This window comes from Mytilus galloprovincialis, chromosome 1 (genome assembly GCF_965363235.1).
Source record: "Mytilus galloprovincialis chromosome 1, xbMytGall1.hap1.1, whole genome shotgun sequence".
In the NCBI taxonomy this organism is placed as follows: domain Eukaryota; kingdom Metazoa; phylum Mollusca; class Bivalvia; order Mytilida; family Mytilidae; genus Mytilus; species Mytilus galloprovincialis.
This window is the reverse complement of record NC_134838.1, coordinates 32773472-32792334: the sequence shown is the minus strand read 5'-3', so window position 1 is coordinate 32792334 and position 18863 is coordinate 32773472. Positions and strand designations below refer to the sequence as shown.

The window sequence follows — 18863 nt, the reverse complement described above, 5'->3', positions numbered from 1 at the left end:
TGTTTGTTTTGTTCAAGCATCGGTGACAATATAATGGAATGTGATACGACTGTCATACAAGTGAGAGGTTTAGCTAGCTATAAAACCAGGTTCAATCCACCATTTTCTACATTTGAAAATGCCTGTACCAAGTCAGGAATATGACAGTTCTTGTCCATTCGTTTTTGATGCGTTTTGTTATTAGATTTTGCCATGTGATTATGGACTTTCCGAATTGATTTTCCTCTGAGTTCAGTATTTTTGTGATTTTACTTTTTAGTATTACAGATTTATATACTTTGAATAGTGGCGGGAAATCAAAAGGAGCCCACTTATTTAATCGGAATACTTCTAGATTCTATATTAATCAGAGAACTTCCGAACAGTCTATGACGAATCGGTGACCTAATTTACGAAAATGGCGACCTGAAGCGCAGGTGTTTACAGGTAAGAGATATGTACTTGCAAACGATCTGTAGGTTTTATTTTGATCGTTACAGCTAAGCTAATACTCTCAATAAAATAAGACTCTTTATATGAACATGAATATCGTTTGATTTCTGATGCAGTTTTCTTAAAAAATTAGAAAAACAGATAGGTGTTCATTTCCGGTATTTACCTTTATGTAAAAACATTAAAATTTTGAAAATTTTTGTATGTTGATGGGTTTTCATAGCCTAATAATTTCATTGGCTATGTATTTGTTCATGCAAACTGACAAATTGAAACGATTTTGCATACAGGTAATCATAATTAAATTGTCCTTTTAGTTTTACAATTTGCTTGTCTAAATACCTCAAAATCATAATAATAATAAACATGATGAACATATTTGCACTTTCGGTATTTTGTCTCCATGGCCGAGTTCACTTGTAACACTATGGTTAACTTTACCGACTCTAATCTGTAGAGTTAACCCACAGGGGGTTGTTACAATTGCCGGGTTTACTATCCATATGAAGCCCTATAAGTACACAAGAGAGGAAGCTCATTTGCGACAATGCGACAAGTTATTGGTGTAAAATTCTTCTAAGACGCTCACTTACTTTGTCACCTGAACAAGTAAGTCTGTTCCCACTTGAATTATCTTTTCAATTACTCTCATGTGATTCTTCATTTGGACTCCCGCTTTTCAGACTGTCTTCCATCCCTCCCGTTAAAATTCTTAATCTTCCGCTTTTTGAAAATATCAAACTTGAAAATTTCTGTAAGGTTTAACATTTTTGTTTACAAAATTTGATAGAGATGAAGTCGGAGAAACTCGAAATTGATATGGGAAAAGTCTGAAAAAAACGGAAATCATTATTTCCTGTTTTGATTTTGTTTTAAAGGTTAAAATGCAATTAGCGTCCTGTAATCAATGAAGGTGTTAAGGATTAGACTGTGTATACAACAATAAAAGACAATTGGCAATACCTGATGATAACTAGCTAGTGTAAAACACATACCAGGATGATTAAAAGTGAAATACTGACAAGAGATTAGTTGTATACACAACGACTTTGTGTGCTGTAATTTAATTAATTTGATGCTGTTGATAAAAATTCTGCAAGGATCAGTTACTTAATCTCAGAAACAATTGAAATCAACTCAAATATGATATTTATGGCTTGTATTCCCATCCTATCTGCGGAACCGTAGCTCTTAGGTCCTTATGTTATTTTTTGACTATTTGCGGACCATCGACCTCAGAGCTACAGTTCGGCAGCTAATTCCATCCAAGCCAATGGAATACATGTACCAATTATGAGTATGTTTGACTTGGAAAACTCTAAAATTTTAATATTTGACAAAACGCAAAGCGTATGTTATCACCAAATACTCCAGCAGCAAATTGAAAATGAAAGTACTAAAGCGACACCTACTGGAAAATATATTTTCAGCTCTCACAGGAGTTTACCACAATATGACGACGAAAGAAATTGTTTACCTAATAATTCCAGCCAAATTTTACATTATTGAAATCTAAAATACTGTAGACTTCCGAAAAACATAACATTTATGGTAAACACCTGAGAGTGCCGAAAATATATTTCCGGTAGGTGTCGCTTTAGTACTTTCATTTTCAAATGTAGGGCCTTGATTCATTCTATGTCAGAAATGTCAAGTTTGTTTTAAGGATTACAATAGTTATAGAGGTTACTTGAGGTAATAAATAATGTCATTGAAGAGATAATTCAAGTGGGAACAGTTTTATTCAGGTGACAAAGTAAGTGAAAGTCTTAGAAAAATTTTACAACAATAATTTGAAGCATTGTCGCAAATGAGCTTCCTCCTTGTGATTTTTTAGGGGTTTGTATGGATAGTAAACCCGGCAATTGTAACAAACCCCTGTGGTTAACCCCTCTTTAATATCGCAGAGGCGGATTTAGGGGGGCCGGACCCCCTTTACTAAGAAAAATTTGGTTGATTATATAGGGAATCACTGAAGCATGACTGGAGCGGATCCCCTCTTAGGCAGTCAGTGGGCCCCCACTTGTGAAAATTTCTGGATCTGCCACTGTATCACGCTTCCAACCCTCACTTAGCCAGGTTAAACCCTTCAATGATGTCAAGCCAAACAGATGACCTTACCCTAGAGTTACTTAGAGTTGTTCTGAATAAAAACTATAGTGGGTTCATATGATACTCTTGAAATGCTGAAGTGAACTCTAGCTATATATAGATTTTCAAGTAATCTTGGCCAAATTGACCCTAGATCTTCTCCTTATAAAAATCTGACGTCATGCAACAATTACTTTTTATTATGTACATGTACATGTATCATGATGCCAAATTGACTTAAAATATGTGCTGATTTGACAGTATTGAGGGTGGTAAAGGAGGTTGCTTGCACGGAATAATCGTGAATTAAGACTTAATTTCATGTTAAACGTGAAATAATTTCTGTCATGAAGGTTGCACGAAAAATAAATACTTTGATGTGAACATATATTTTAACTCTCTCACTCTGTTTGATTTGATATTCCAGATTTAGTACATTGTATACACATTTTTTATATAATTGGTTTACGGCTTTTGAAATAGTATTTCTTGACATCCCCTTTCCCTTTAAGTGTTCGAAATTTATTTGAAAAATACAGAGCACACAAAATAAACATTTGAAAATCATGATGCATGTAAATTTCAATGAGCAGAACATGTTGAAGGAGGCATCTGTCTTGCAGGATTGAACGTCAAATAAAAAAGCAAAAACATGTTGAACCTGTAATAAAAACGGGGATCACGTTGCACGAAAAAATAACCCTTTACCCCTCAGTATTGTGTAGATGAGGATTTGACTTGTACCACAGACAAGTAAAAACTACCATTTTCAGCATTTAAAAGAATTTATCCTTGTCAAATGTTTTCATGTTGGTCATGTTGGTTAATTGATGAACATGTTTTATTGTTATGGTCAGAAATATGTTATTAATTTATAAATAAAAGTCTTTTTTCAATATAGATCTTTTAATAACATGGTTATATTATTTTCCTGTTATATTGGCGCAAAAGTACATACATGTACATGGAATGTGGGCCAAATGAAAGATATTTGCAGTACAGATGAAATGCCAATTGGTGCACAACCAAGCTTAAAGAAAACAGACAATTGAGATATTTTCATGAATAGTTACATCATGAACATGATTCAAAGTCTTAAAAAGACCATAATTAATGACAAATAAATTTAAAAAAAAAAGAAGAAAATGAGACTTTTTCACATTTATATAAATTAAAAAATCTGAATGTGAGGCTATCAGTAAATAAGAAAACACTTGTATATTTTTTCCCCTTACAATGTCATGAATGTAGCTCGAAATTAAAAAAAAAAACATGCACTTAATCTTTTCAAAAAATAATAGCCTTTAAATGTTCACCCTATGTACAATGTGTATATATATATATATTATTTTCTGTGACTGTATATTACATTAATTTGTAGGATCCTTTACTATAAAAATTTTTACAGATCTAACATTGTTGGGTTGATGTTTAGACGAGTTGTATATACATTATGTACACAGCCATGTATCACCATCATTGATGGCGATCCGATGGATACATCTGTTGTAGAGTTGTCACTGACTCAGACGTACTTATAAATATAATTATTTTCTGTGACTGTATATTACATTAATTTGTAGGATCCTTTACTATAGATAATTTAGCTGATCTGTAACAAAAACATCTTCATGCCTTATATATCATGTACTGTAGTACGCCGCTAGATTAAAACTGACAAGGAAAGGTAACACACGGCCAGCGAAAGCTCTTTTTATGAGAGCCCAGTTGGTCATGTGGTCTAGCGGGACGGCTGCAGTGCAGGCGATTTGGTGTCACGATATCACAGTAGCATGGGTTCGAATCCCGGCGAGGGAAGAACCAAAAATTTGCGAAAGCAAATTTACAGATCTAACATTGTTGGGTTGATGTTTAGACGAGTTGTATATATATATATATATATATATATATATATATATATATATATATATATATATATATATATAGTATATATATATATATATAGTCATTGTTACCATGTTAATTTGATTGTTTTGTAGATTGAAATCATGAGGTTCCTTCTCATCTGTCTTGTTTTGACGGCTATCATCGTAACTGTATCTTCTGGTAAGCTACTCCTATTGTTACATGTATAAGGCCGAGAAAAAAAATCTGAGTTTCTGGTAACCCGACTTACTTCTGCTGGCACAGAAAGACAGTAAAACATTTTATTAATGTCAAAAGGTATTCCAAGTAGATTAAAATCCAAAAAATTTGCACAACATTCACTAGGTGCTTCAAAAACATTGCAAATGGCCGCCTTCCGGTATTTGAAACTAATTATGGACTTGGACTTGGGAAAACCATGATGATTTTTCAGATTTCGTTTACAATGTCAAAAAAAAAAAAAAAAAAAGAATTCCGACCTTCCGACCCTATTTTTCAAAATGATGTTATCGGAAACACAGATTTTTTTTTAAGGCCTAAATTCTATGTCATTATATATGTAACAATCAATGTATGTGGTATTGTATCAGCTATCCATAATGGTATTGATATCAGTCACTGGTGTCGGACAGCCTTTACCAACCTACCAGAAAGTCATCTGTTTTAAGTTACTTTATTTATATAATATCCCAAAATTTGATATTGCTAATATTATTATGAGACACATTATGAAAATAACAACAAAAAAAAATGTCATTAAAACTGGGTCTGAAACATTGAAGGTTATATGACATGTATGAAAATATTTAAAGGAAGTATGTTGAGATTTTCTTCAATTTCTGCAATTGGTTTTCTTTTTAATTCTACGCCTATGTTGTAAATTCACAATTATCATATGGTAGTCAGTTTAAATACTGTTTACTGTAAAATTACATACATTTTCATCTTCTTATTAATCATGTTTCATATTTTTATTTAAGTACCAAACAGACCTCCAGCTATTTATATACAGCCTCCTTATGATGTTTATTACAAGACAGGAGAAACTGTAGAAATGCAATGCATTGCTGATGGCGTTCCAAACCCTATGTAAATATTGGTAGCATGTAAACATTTGACACATAGACACACAATTACCTATCATCTAACATACATTTTCAAACCGCTATCATGGTTATATCAGGGTTAATGATGAGAGGAGCCATGCTTTTGGAATGTTGAAAATAAGTTTAATAATTCACTTCTCATCTGTTTTAACAGATGATCTCTATCAAGTTTAAAAAGATAAGTGTTTTAATTAATCTTTATTTTCAAAATTCTCGAAATCATTATTCCAGTATAACATACACTGTTTTGAAATAAACTGATGTATTTTTGTGATTACACATGAACGTTTAAATTCAGAGCTCCAGATAAGAATTCACAAATTGGGTTTTTTACCCACCATTTTCTTATATAATTCAGAGCTCCAGATAAGAATTCACAAATTGGGGTTTTTACCCACCATTTTTTTACGTAATTGGGTAATAAAGATTTTTAATTGCATTATCAATTTCAGTTCACCCCTCAAGCAAATATCAAATTGGGTTTTTAACCACTAAGCTCCATTATGTATTGGGTTTTTTCATCACCACAATATTGAATATTCAGGCATAATCACATTATATCAACCTCAGATGTTTTTCCATCTTAAGTATGTGCTAGCTGTTTTATTTAGTTTATTCACTGACGAGCAATTGTACATTTTATTTATGTCCCGTTTTAAACGTTCTTCCAGTTTTTTTATTTTCTCACAACTTATATAAACTGCAACTGGTGTCACTAGTTGGACAGTAACTAATTACCTTTCTAGATCCCATATGATAACCCTACAGTTTAGTTGGGGTAGGCGTGGGCCGGTTAAGTGTTTAGATTTTTATGTGAAATTTAGGTGCTGTAAGAAAGTTTTGCCAGTACTTTCACCTATTTGCCAGACCTACTTTAAAAAAAAAAAATAATAAGTAGTTCCCAGATTTGAGATATACCTTTCACTTTTTACAACTGATTTCGTTTTTGACGTAACCCCGTGTTTATCTATCTAGCAATGTTCTCGTTAAGGTATGCAAACACACACGTGCGTTTGATGGATGCTTCATAAAAACACTAGCTGAGTTTTGTTATTATCATAACTTTTCCTAAGCTATCAAAAAGAAAGAAGATGAAAACATGCGGACATTTACTTTCGTTTTAAATCATTGTATGTTATGATAAGTCCCGAGCAATTCGAAAAAATATGACAACATGACACACGCTAATTGGATAAACGCCGAGAAGATCGAAATGTTTTCATATTCACGTGTACCTGTTGAGCAACGAAAAATTCCAACAGGGACCCATTTCAGCTACTTGATGCAGGGTTTTATTTTTAGAACGATAGGACATTTCCAATTATAAATATTATAAAATAGATTTACGCTACGACTGTGATCAGATAAGGGTAAATAACGCAAACGATAGTGAGTAAAAGCGTTAAAAACTCATGGTTTTGGCATATAATTGGGTTTTCCTTTGAATTAATTGGGTTATTGAACCCTGCAATGGGCAATTGCATTGGGTTTTTAATTATTTTTATTGCGTGATCACGCAAATACGCAGCTTATCTGGAGCTCTGATAATTGGGTGATAAAGTTTTTTAATTGCATTATCAATTCCAATTCACCCCTCATGTTAATATCAAATTGGGTTTTTCACCACCAAGCTCCTGAATGTATTGGGTTTTTTCATCAACACAATATTGAATATTTAGGCAATATCAACCCCAGATTTTTTTCCATCTTAAATATGTTTCTTTCTTTGTTTAGCTGTTTTATTTGGTTTAGGGTTAGGGTTATTTGCTAGCTGTTTGATTTGGTTTATTCACTGAGGAGCAATTGTAGGTTTAATTTGTGTCTCGTTCCAAACCTTCTGCCAGTTTTGTATTTTCTCACAAAAACGGATATGTGTATTCACAGGCACTCGTCTTACACCTTTATATAATAAATTCTGAGACCAGTGCCTGTGTGTGTATTCATTAATTAACCGTAAAATGAAGAAAAAAAATACTACATAAACTCTAATTATACTTGAATGATTTTGGTTTATTATTGGAACTTTTGGTTTCTCATGCTTTATCGTCATAATTGATTTGGCCTTTCACTTTTTCCAACTGATTTCGTTTTTGACGAAACCCCGTGTTTATAAGCAATGTTCTCTTTGGAAGGTACGCACACACGCCCGTGCTTTCGATGGACGCTTCCTAAAAGGCTAAAACACTGGCTGAGTCTTGTTATCATAACTTTCCCTCAGCTTTTCAAAAGAAGCAGAAAACATGCTTCTATTTAATATTTTTACCGGACATTCACTTTCGTTTTAATTCAATGTATGTTATGATAAATCTCGAGCAATGCAAAAAAAATATGACTAAATGACACACGCTAATTGGATAAACGCAGAGAAGACCGAAATGTTTTCAAAAACACGTGTACCTATTGAGCAACGGAAAACTCCAACAGGGACCCATTTCAGCTACTTGATGCAGCGATCTATTTTTAGAACGAAAGGAAATTTCCAATTATAAATATTATAAACATAGATTTACGCGACGACTGTAAACAGATAAGGGTAAATAACGCAAACGCCAATAAAAGGGTTGAGAACTCATGGTTTGGGCGTATAATTGGGTTTTCCTTTGAAATAATTGGGTTATTGAACCCTGCAATGGGCAATTGCATTGGGTTTTTTATTATTTTTATTGCGTGATCATGCAAATATGCAGCTTATCTGGAGCTCTGTAAATTACAAATAAAATAGAATAAAATCAAGATTTGTTTTATTTGAGTGTAGAAAACATCATCCCATTTTATTTAAGGAAGTTATTTAAAAATCTTTCTTTACCCCATTTTGTTTTGACCAGAAAACTTAAATGATGAGTTGAGAATTAAATAAAATTTAATATTGAAAGTGGGAATGTGTCAAAGAGACAACAACTGGAACAAACAGCAGACAACAGTTAATGGCCACCAATGGGTCTTCAATGCAGCAAGAAACTACTTTTTAGGAGGCGTGCTTCAGCTGGCCCCAAAACAAAAATGCATACTAGTTCAGTGATAATGGACGTCATACTAAACTCAAAAATATACACAAGAAACTAAAACAAAAAATACAAGACTATCAAGGCCAGAGGCTCCTGACTTGGGACAGGTGCAAAAATGCAGCGGTGTTAAACATGTTTTTTGAAATCTCAACCCTCTCCCTATACCTCTAGCCAATGTAGAAAAACAAACACACAACACACACAGTAAAAGTCAGTTCAAAAGAAGTCCAAGCTTGAGTCTGTTGTCAGAATAAGTAACAAAAATACCGGTATGTTGATATTGTTTTAATTACAAAAATAACTTAATAGTATTTACATTTGAAAGTACCTCTTATTCAAAATAACTTGTATTTACATATTAATTTCAGATACCGATGGACAAGTAATAAAGTGGAGTTCAACCCTAGCGGTAATAATGATCGTGTAGTCCAGCTATTTGATTCAGGAACTTTGGTTTTCAATAGACCAGAAGACAAAGATGAAGGAATATTCCAATGTAATGCCATAAATGAACATGGCACATCAACAACAATCAATGTTAATCTGAGGCAAGCTATGTTGGAAAAATTCCCTTACGGTGCAGACACGTCCAGAGTTGTAACTCGGGGACATTCTGTCAAACTTCCTTGTATACCTCCAACAAGTATACCAAAAGCTGAAATACGATGGGTTCTGAAAGATACCAGACCTGGTGGAAGAATTGAAGCTATCAATTTTGATAACAGAGTTACAATGGATTTAGAAGGTAAAAAAGGAAACTTTTTTCTGAAATATCATAACATGAATTAAATTATCTCACTAAGGCGAGTCCATGAGTCCTGGACTCATCAAAATCTGTCTGGACTCACCATTTTCAAAACTGGTGAGTCCACAGATACATCATGATTGAAATATTTTGTATAAACTGAACACAGTTAAACACAAATATCATCATTTTATAGCAAAAGTTTAAAAGTGAATTGAATTCAATGTCATTTCATTGCTCTGTTAGGAAATGGAGACTAAAATGTTACATTATATTGCAATAATATATTTTCTTCTTGCTGTTTGACTCATCATGGCCAAAAACCACAAAAATCCTTAGCAAGAACCCTGAGTCATTAACATGTATAAATAAATGGTCTGTTTCTTGTATTATTTAAAGCCATAGAAGTCAAAATGACTGGTGTTATCTGAATGCCAAAGTAATGAAGAAAAAAAAAGGTATAATTTAAAAATTGTTTATAACGTACCAGGGTTTGTTTTAAGTATTTACAGTAGGTATGTAATAATTTACTTGTATAAATCTTTTTTTGTCATTTGCAGGAAATCTATACATCACAGCAGTCCAAGAATCTGATTATCAGAACGGTAGAAGCTATGTGTGCATGGCAATCAATTATTTCATGAGACAAAACACATATGCTCCAGGAATTTCAATAAAGCCTGTAGGAAGCTCAGGTATGTATCAAACACTGACGAAGGCCATTTGTTGAGCCGAAATATTTGCAATTATTGTATAATTTATATCATCTGTTCAGTTTTTCCATCTTTGTGCGATGATATTCAACACTTTTTAGTGTTTTGTTTTCCATCTTTTTATAGGTATTGTTACACAATCTTTTAGACTCAATATATATATATATAGAATGTCTAAAAATAGCAACAATCAACATTCAATCTATTTAAGCCTGGATCAGTTTTGGAAAATAAACTGATACAGTTATATATATAAGTCTGAAAATTACTCCAAACAGTGTTAGAGTTAGATTTTCTACTGACAATTTTTTGTTCGTCCCTCAGCGGGATTCGAACTCACACCTTTGATACACTACAGCACCAATCGCTTAGCCTCATGTCCAGCGCTCTAGACCACTCGACCACATCCGCTATATAAAAATATAACTTCAATAGTCATAGTGTTACCCTGTCACGGAAGGCTAATCTAGAGATAGACATGAGACACGTGTTTTTTTAAGCGTGTGTAGATGTTATATTATTATTTTTATACACAATGTATTTTTCATTTGTCAGTAATCTAACTCAATAATTTTTATATATCATATGGGATCATGATGCATTTCATTATACAGTCACTAGAAATAAGTATATCATACAAACAAGTCTAAACAAGTGACAAACCATACAATATATATGCCCACTGGATCTCAGAGTGATAGAGATACATGGTTAATACAAATATTTATATAAGTCTGAAAATTACTCCAAACAGTGTTAGAGTTAGATTTTCTACTGACAATTTTTTGGGGATTATATATATATATATATGCTCAAGGTTTTGTTAGAAGCTCTGTTATGTACATGTACAAAAAAACATATGTTTAAGGATTTGTAAAATATTGTCGTGTCTTGTAATACAACCGTTATGATGTTGAGGTATATATATGTTCACCTTTAAATTCAAGGTTTTTTTAAGAGCTACATCAGACAGATTATCTGGTTCAAATTATAGGGTGTGGTGTGTTTTTATGCCCCACCTACGATAGTAGAGGGGCATTATGTTTTCTGGTCTGTGCGTCCGTTCGTCCGTTCGTTCGTCCGTCTGTCCCGCTTCAGGTTAAAGTTTTTGGTCGAGGTAGTTTTTGATGAAGTTGAAGTCCAATCGACTTCAAACTTGGTACACATGTTCCCTATGATATGATCTGTCTAATTTTAATGCCAAATTAGAGATTTTACCCCAATTTCACGGTCCACTGAACATAGAAAATGATAGTGCGAGTGGGGCATTCGTGTACTGAGGACACATTCTTGTTGATCTTGTAATGCTAAAACAAATGAATAATATTAGATTAGAAGTCCCCTAAAAATTCTTGAAGCAGCAAAGATTGTGTTTTTCTTTGTTGATGAGATAATGATATTATTGTTATTACAGGTACTAACGATACTGTTCCTCCTCATAATATATATTCATATAATGACTTGTTAACGAAATGATATTATGATTATAATTACAGGTACAGACGATACTGTTCCACCTCACTACTTGTGGGCCACACCATCTGAAGTCTTTGGTCTCCTGGGAGAATCTCTCAGAATAAAATGTATATATGGTGGAAAGTAAGTATAATTTGGCACTGGATTTCAGTTTAGTCATATTAGATATAGTTCATCATTCAATTAGTTAACTCAGTATAGAAAATCTATTCAATAGATTCTATTGGTTGGTACAAAGTAAGGGATTTTTAGGTATATTGGGTACAGGTAGTTATTTTTAAACTGTTAATGCAAGTTTAAGTTTTGCAATCATCATATCATATATTGGCAGTTGTTTGCCAATTGAATTCTAAGAAACTGGTCAATAGATATTTTGGAAATGAAAATCAATGTTTACTTTTTGCAACAATGCATGGGGATCTTAAGAAAAATATGAAGTTGTTAGTAGATTGTTTGCCTTGTGGTAAAGTGTTAATTTTACACTCAAATTCCAAATGCCAGTGTTAAATTAAATTCTCCATTACAGCCCTACTCCAGAGGTTCATTGGGAGAGTAACACTGGTAGAATTCCAGATAATCGCCGTACAATGTCTCAGGGAGGTCAAGAACTGCTTATATCACAACTTAGAAACGAGGACCGCGGACAATATATTTGTTTTACTACTAGTTCAAGTGGCCAACGAGAACAAAGAAATATCAATGTTATTTTAAAATGTGAGTAAAATAGTTAAATCATATTCATTAAGAATGATTGGTGTTAGTGCTCAGGGACTTCATGATATTTCTCTTCCATGGACAAAAATTCACAAAAGATTAGCTGGTATAAATGTTGTATTTAGCTCTCATCTTTTCAAGATGGAATTAGTTTCAATTTAATGCACATATACTTATATTAGGGATGCCAACTTAGTGAGGAATTTGGTAGAAAATTAAAATGCATACTAAATAGGATGTACATATTTACTTATTTAAAATACTGCTTTAACCATTCTTGAAAAAAAAAAGATGTATTGTGCAAAGTAAAGAAAGGAACCTTTAGGTTTGCATATATGTCTATTAGTAAGTAATTGGGAAAACATTTTATTTATAGCAAAACCGTATTGGGCTGAAGGAGGAGAACCTCAAAATATAGAAACCAGTATAGGAGCCTCAGCCACATTCTACTGTAATGCTTCAGGAGATCCACAGCCTGAACTGGAATGGTATATAAATGGTGTCAGACTCAAAGGTATACACAACTTTTTAGTCCCCTAACTAAGGATTTGAATGGGACTTCTGGTTTGCTATCTGTCCATCCATCAATCAGGAAAATCAGTTTTTCACACTTTTTTTTCTTCTTGCTGGAAGATAATGATTTGATGTTTAGCGAACTGTATTATGATTACAAGTTACACAACAAGGTCAAATTTTGTTCTGGTCTGACGGTTTTGTGCAGAGTTCTGGTCCTTGGACTTGAAAAATTCACCCAAATAATCAATTTTCCTCAATCATTTTTTGTCATACTTGAAGGCATTGATTTGATACTTGGTGTACTGATTTATCATAACAAGTTACAGTCAAGTTCAATTTTTACACGACCGCAAAAATTTTAATTTTTTGGTCGTATATTGCTATCACGTTGGCGGCGTCGTCGTCGTCCGAATACTTTTAGTTTTTGCACTCTAACTTTAGTAAAAGTAAATAGAAATCAATGAAATTTTAACACAAGGTTTATGACCACAAAAGGAAGGTTGGGATTGATTATGGGAGTTTTGGTCCCAACATTTTAGGAATAAGGGGCCAAAAAGGGCCCAAATAAGCATTTTCTTGGTTTTCGCACTATAACTTTAGTTTAAGTGAATAGAAATCTATGAAATTTTGACACAAGGTTTATGACCACAAAAGGAAGGTTGGGATTGATTTTGGGAGTTTTGGTTCCAACAGTTTAGGAATTAAGGGCCAAAAAAGGGCCCAAATAAGCATTATTCTTGGTTTTCGCACAATAACTTTAGTATAAGTAAATAGAAATCAATGAAATTTTAACACAAGGTTTATGACCACAAAAGGAAGGTTGGGATTGATTTTTGGAGTTGAGGTCACAACAGTTTATGAATTAGGGGCCAAAAAGGGGCCCAAATAAGCATTATTTTTGGTTTTTGCACCATAACTTTAGTATAAGTAAATAGAAATCTATGAAATTTAAACACAAGGTTTATGACCATAAAAGGAAGGTTGGGTTTGATTTTGGGAGTTTTGGTCCTAACAGTTTAGGAATAAGGGGCCCAAAGGGGCCAAAATTGAACTTTGTGTGATTTCATCAAAAATTGAATAATTGGGGTTCTTTGATATGCCGAATCTAACTATGTATGTAGATTCTTAATTTTTGGTCCCGTTTTCAAATTGGTCTACATTAAGGTCCAAAGGGTCCAAAATTAAACTTAGTTTGATTTTAACAAAAATTGAATCCTTGGGGTTCTTTGATATGCTGAATTTAAAAATGTACTTAGATTTTTAATTATTGGCCTAGTTTTCCAGTTGGTCCAAATGGGGGTCCAAAATTAAAATTTGTTTGATTTCATCAAAAATTGAATAAATGGGTTCTTTGATATGCCAAATCTAACTGTGTATGTAGATTCTTAATTTTTGGTCCAGTTTTCAAATTGGTCTACATTAAGGTCCAAAGGGTCCAAAATTAAACTAAGTTAGATTTTAACAAAAATTAAATTCTTGGGCTTATTTGCAGGGCTTCCAAAACGGTCATATATTCCGGACATTTGATTAATGTCCGGTAAAAGTCCGGCTGGGCAAAGCATGAAACGGTCATATACATTTTAGTTTTCAAGGCTTTTTCGGTCATTTTAACATATAAATTCACGATCTTTTTGACCCAACCTTTTGCCTTTAACATCTACACATTTCCGGTCATAAAAGTGACATGATGATTAATTACTATCAAAACAACCCCTACTTCAATACTTTCTAATTTTAATCAAGGCTAATTAGTTGTTGGACAGGTGATATCTACCTGTTCAGGTGACAGGTAAACTATGTTCAGTACCAGACATCGTATAAATTGATCGTTCTATTCACAATTATTTTCTTACATTTCAGCGGTTTGTAGCTCATTGATTTAGTCCAAAAGATTAAAATTATAAGAAATTAGTTTATCTACATGATTTGATAAAAAATTTTAAAAGGTTTAAATGAAAAATCGTCAGAACTACGTCGAATGAACTAGAACACGTGTGCGCATGTGCAAAGGTGGGAAATTTAATTTTGCATCCTTTATTTCTTCAAAATGCTAAAATTATCATTGATACCTGTATCTTAACGTTCATTTCAAGCATTTTGTTGAAGAAATAACGTGGAAAGAGCTTCTTCACTCAGTCATGCTTTGCAAACGTACACGGATTTTACGTATCCGTTTACGGTCCATGTTTTACCATTGTCAAGTCAACATCCGGTTTTAGAAAAACATGATTTTCAAAACGAAAATGAAGTTTTTGACATGTTATTTTGCACAAATAAAGAGTCTATGGCAGATATGAGCACGCTGATGTGCACACTTTGAATGATACACTGCCAATTTAACAGTTTACATCCAAACATCCAAAACAAAGTAAAGTTTTAAATCGTTTTTTAATCAAATGTCATTATCGGAATGGCCATCTGATTACCATAATTGCCTTTTGTGACTTAGTCTTAAGGGATTAAAATCGGGATCAGATATAAAATGTCCGGCTGGCTCAAATGTTTTTTGGAAGCCCTGCTTATTTGATATGCTTTATCTAAATATGTACTTTGATTTTTGATTATGGGCCCAGTTTTCAAGTTGGTCTAAATCAGGATTCCATATCAAGTATTGTGCAATAGCAAGAAATTTTCAATTGCACAGTATTGCACAATATCAAGAAATATCTAATTGCACAATATTGTGCAATAGCAATTAATTTTTCAATTGGAGTTATCTTTCTTTGTATAGAATAGTAGTTGATAATATATGTTGGAAATTTGCCAGACATGACTATGATGTCATTTTCTATTTTTATTTGCCAATAGCTTTATGTAAATAACTTCATTGGAAATTTGCCAATATAAAATGTTGCTGATGAAGCTTTTTTTCCTTATCTTTCTTATCTAAAATGTTTTTAGATAATGTATGTTGGACATTTGCCAGACATGACTATGATGTCATTTTCTATTTTTATTTGCCAATAACTTTATGTAAATAACTTCATTGGAAATTTGCCAATATAAAATGTTGCTGATGAAGTTTTTTTTATTGTTTTATACAATAAACAATGTATCTTCACTTTTACTACCAACCAATCTTTACCATTCAGTGATAACAAGCACTTTATTTTACATTTTAATATTTTATGATGTATTTAAAAGAGTAGTTATTGTTGCAAACTCCATTAGAAATTTGAATTGATATCAGTTTTGGAAAAAGGGAAACGGGGATGTGAAAAAAAAGGGGGGGGGTTTAAATTTTTCTCATTTCAGATTTCATAAATAAAAAGAAAATTTCTTCAAACATTTTTTTGAGAGGATTAATATTCAACAGCATAGTGAATTGCTCAAAAGCAAAAAAAAAACTTTTAAGTCCATTAGACCACATTCATTCTGTGTCAGAAACCTATGCTGTGTCAACTATTTAATTTTAGATTTAAAAAGTTTGAAGAAGAAATCTTTAATTGATTTGTAAAATCTTGACATTTGTTTTGTGTAAAAAAAAAACATGTTATGTCAAAAATTTGATCACAATCCAAATTCAGAGCTATATCACGCTTGAATGTTTTGTCCATACTTGCCCCAACTGTTCAGGGTTCGACCTCTGCGGTCGTATAAAGCTGCGCCCTGCGGAGCACCTGGTTATGGTCTGGCATTTTGATGTAGAGTTATGGTCCTTGAACTTAGAAAATTCACTCAAATAATCAATTTTCTACATTTTCCTTGGTCTTGCATAAAGATACTGGCTGGATATTTGTTTCATGTTTAATTTACACCATGACAAATTAGAGATCAAGTTAGCATTTTGTTCCAGTACATTGAATTCTGTCTCATTAGCGATCTTACCACATCTTTTTTTTTTCTTTAAGGTATATAATACTGCAATGTTTTGTTCTAAATGGTCTTAATATGGCAAGATTGTGTCAATATTATAGGAAATTATTTCTTTCCAACATTCAAATTGTTTTTTAAGGTAAAAATAAATGAAAGATCAAAACTATTGCAGTGTCCACTTAGTGCTCACACCACCATAATCTAACACTGCTTTAACTTTCTTAGCACGGTAGGGTTATATAAAAAAAAAATAAAAAATATTGTTACAAACTAAGGGCACATGTGCTGTTGTCAAGGTTAACAAGTTTGATTATGTACAGGCTCAAGTGAGAAAATCAATCTCTTTGAGATAACCAACGTTTTATAATTATATCAGATTAAATGAAATGTTAATTGTCATACAAGTACATGATTTTAATATTTTGTTTATTTTTACAGATTCTCAGCATCCAACTGTAAAGTCTTCCAGATTTTTGAAACCAGATGACCACAATATAACAATAATAAACTTAGAAAAAGCTGATGTGATGGTTATACAGTGTAATGCCTCCAATATCTATGGTTATGTTTATGCTGACTTTTATCTTAATGTACTAAGTAAGTAAATCAAAGAACTAGAATGAGTTTCACAAAAAAAATCTCATGACTAAAATTGATCGTAAGTATACTTAATTGTGTTTAAATACTAATGATCAACTTTAGTCATAAGCATTTTTGTAAAATTCATTCCATTAAGGGATTAATTTGTCTTATAATTAGGATATATTAATATTGTATTAAAAAAAATGGTTGGCATCAGTTGGCAGTTACATTAATGGAATACAAATTTATGTCTGTTAATATTCAGATATAATATTATCATGTCATATTAATGCATCTGAGAGAATACACATAATGTCATACATTTTAAAATTCTTAAGGAATAAAACATGTTTAAGCAGTATAATCTGTGTGTGTGTCACTGTTGTCCTTATTTGTATATATCGTTCAATGTTTAGAATCATATTCAAAACAGTGTAGCTGTGGCCATTGATTGACAACCTTAAATTATCCCATTGACTGGAGCAGATTAGGTGAACGTGTGTCTGTAACGACAACTGCTCACTACTTACTTATTATAGAATTTAAACTGTGGGGTCACCAAAGGTTCTTAACGCCTTTAATATTAAAATAGTTCGAAAAATTAATCAGGAATAACTTTATGTTTTGATTTATATTATTGATATAAATCAAAACATCGTGTTATTCCTGATAAGTTTTTCTCATTTCTTTATTTAGGTGTTGAGAACCTTTTGTGACCCCACAGTTTAAGTGCCTTTAACAAGTACATAGTGAGCAGCGGTTGTTACAGACAAACATTCACATAGTCTGCCCCAGTCAATGGGATAATTTAAGGTTGTCAATCAATGGCCACAGCTACACTGTTTTGAATATGATTCTAATTTGTTATTCAACAGTTCATTTATTTCATTCATGCACTTTTTGTTTCATCATACTTGTTATGATGTATGACTGAGACTGACAACAATTCCAAAACACGTTACTGTACACATGAATGGGTCAGCCAGAATAAAAGTATTCTAGAATGCATACAGGATGATCGATGTATGCCTTATAGATAAATGTTTTTGGTATTCATTTACTGCTTAACTGCCTTACATACCTGACGCTTTTAAGCTGAAACAATATTTACACGTATGTTTTTTTTTAAAAAGCATTTTTGCGCCTGTCCCAAGTCAGGAGCCTCTGGCCTTTGTTAGTCTTGTATTATTTTAATTTTAGTTTCTTGTGTACAATTTAGAAATTAGTATGGCGTTCATTATCAATGTACTAGTATATATTTGTTTAGGGGCCAGCTGAGGGACGCCTCCGGGTGCGGGAATTTCTCGCTACATTGAAGACCTGTTGGTGACCCTCTGCTGTTGTTTTTTATTTGGTCGGGTTGTTGTCTCTTTGACACATTCCCCATTTCCATTCTCAATTTTATTGTATGCAGTTTATGGATATAATTTCATTCAGTAAAATTTATATGGACCAATATATATATGATAGTGTTATTGTCAAAATTTTTGTTTATGAAGATTCAATAAGGCTTTCCTGAGTGAGTGAGGCTGAACTCTTAACATCGTTCTCTGGTTTAGTTCAAATTTACTGAACTACAGCTGTACATTGGTTTAGTTGCATTATTAGTTCACGGTATAATTGTGTAATTGTGTACCAAATTTGTTGAAAGATTTGTATATGTTGAAATAAATATGCAACTACAATTAATAAATGTAGTACCAAGTCACTTTCTGATATTTGCCATAAATGTAAATCTGGTGTATGCTCAGTATATGGTGACATGATTTTCTAGAATAAA

At 32.6% G+C, this 18863-nt stretch overlaps 1 protein-coding gene across 5 annotated transcripts in view; it reads left to right on the top strand.

Moving 5' to 3' along the window:
• Positions 1-349: 349 nt before the first annotated feature.
• The window catches only part of LOC143071756 (neuroglian-like), a 39058-nt gene continuing 20544 nt past the window's right edge, over positions 350-18863 (top strand). For 4 of the 5 annotated variants that reach the window (XM_076246345.1, XM_076246329.1, XM_076246336.1 and 1 more), the window contains exons 1-9: positions 350-426; positions 4524-4590; positions 5391-5499; positions 8890-9266; positions 9827-9961; positions 11476-11578; positions 11982-12169; positions 12546-12683; positions 16940-17098. In XM_076246345.1, the coding sequence (XP_076102460.1) occupies positions 4533-4590; positions 5391-5499; positions 8890-9266; positions 9827-9961; positions 11476-11578; positions 11982-12169; positions 12546-12683; positions 16940-17098 (1267 nt within the window). In that variant the 5' untranslated portion in view covers positions 350-426; positions 4524-4532. Of the gene's footprint in view, positions 427-2088; positions 2189-4523; positions 4591-5390; positions 5500-8889; positions 9267-9826; positions 9962-11475; positions 11579-11981; positions 12170-12545; positions 12684-16939; positions 17099-18863 lie in introns of those variants that run through there. The other variant, XM_076246320.1, reaches the window with a different exon arrangement.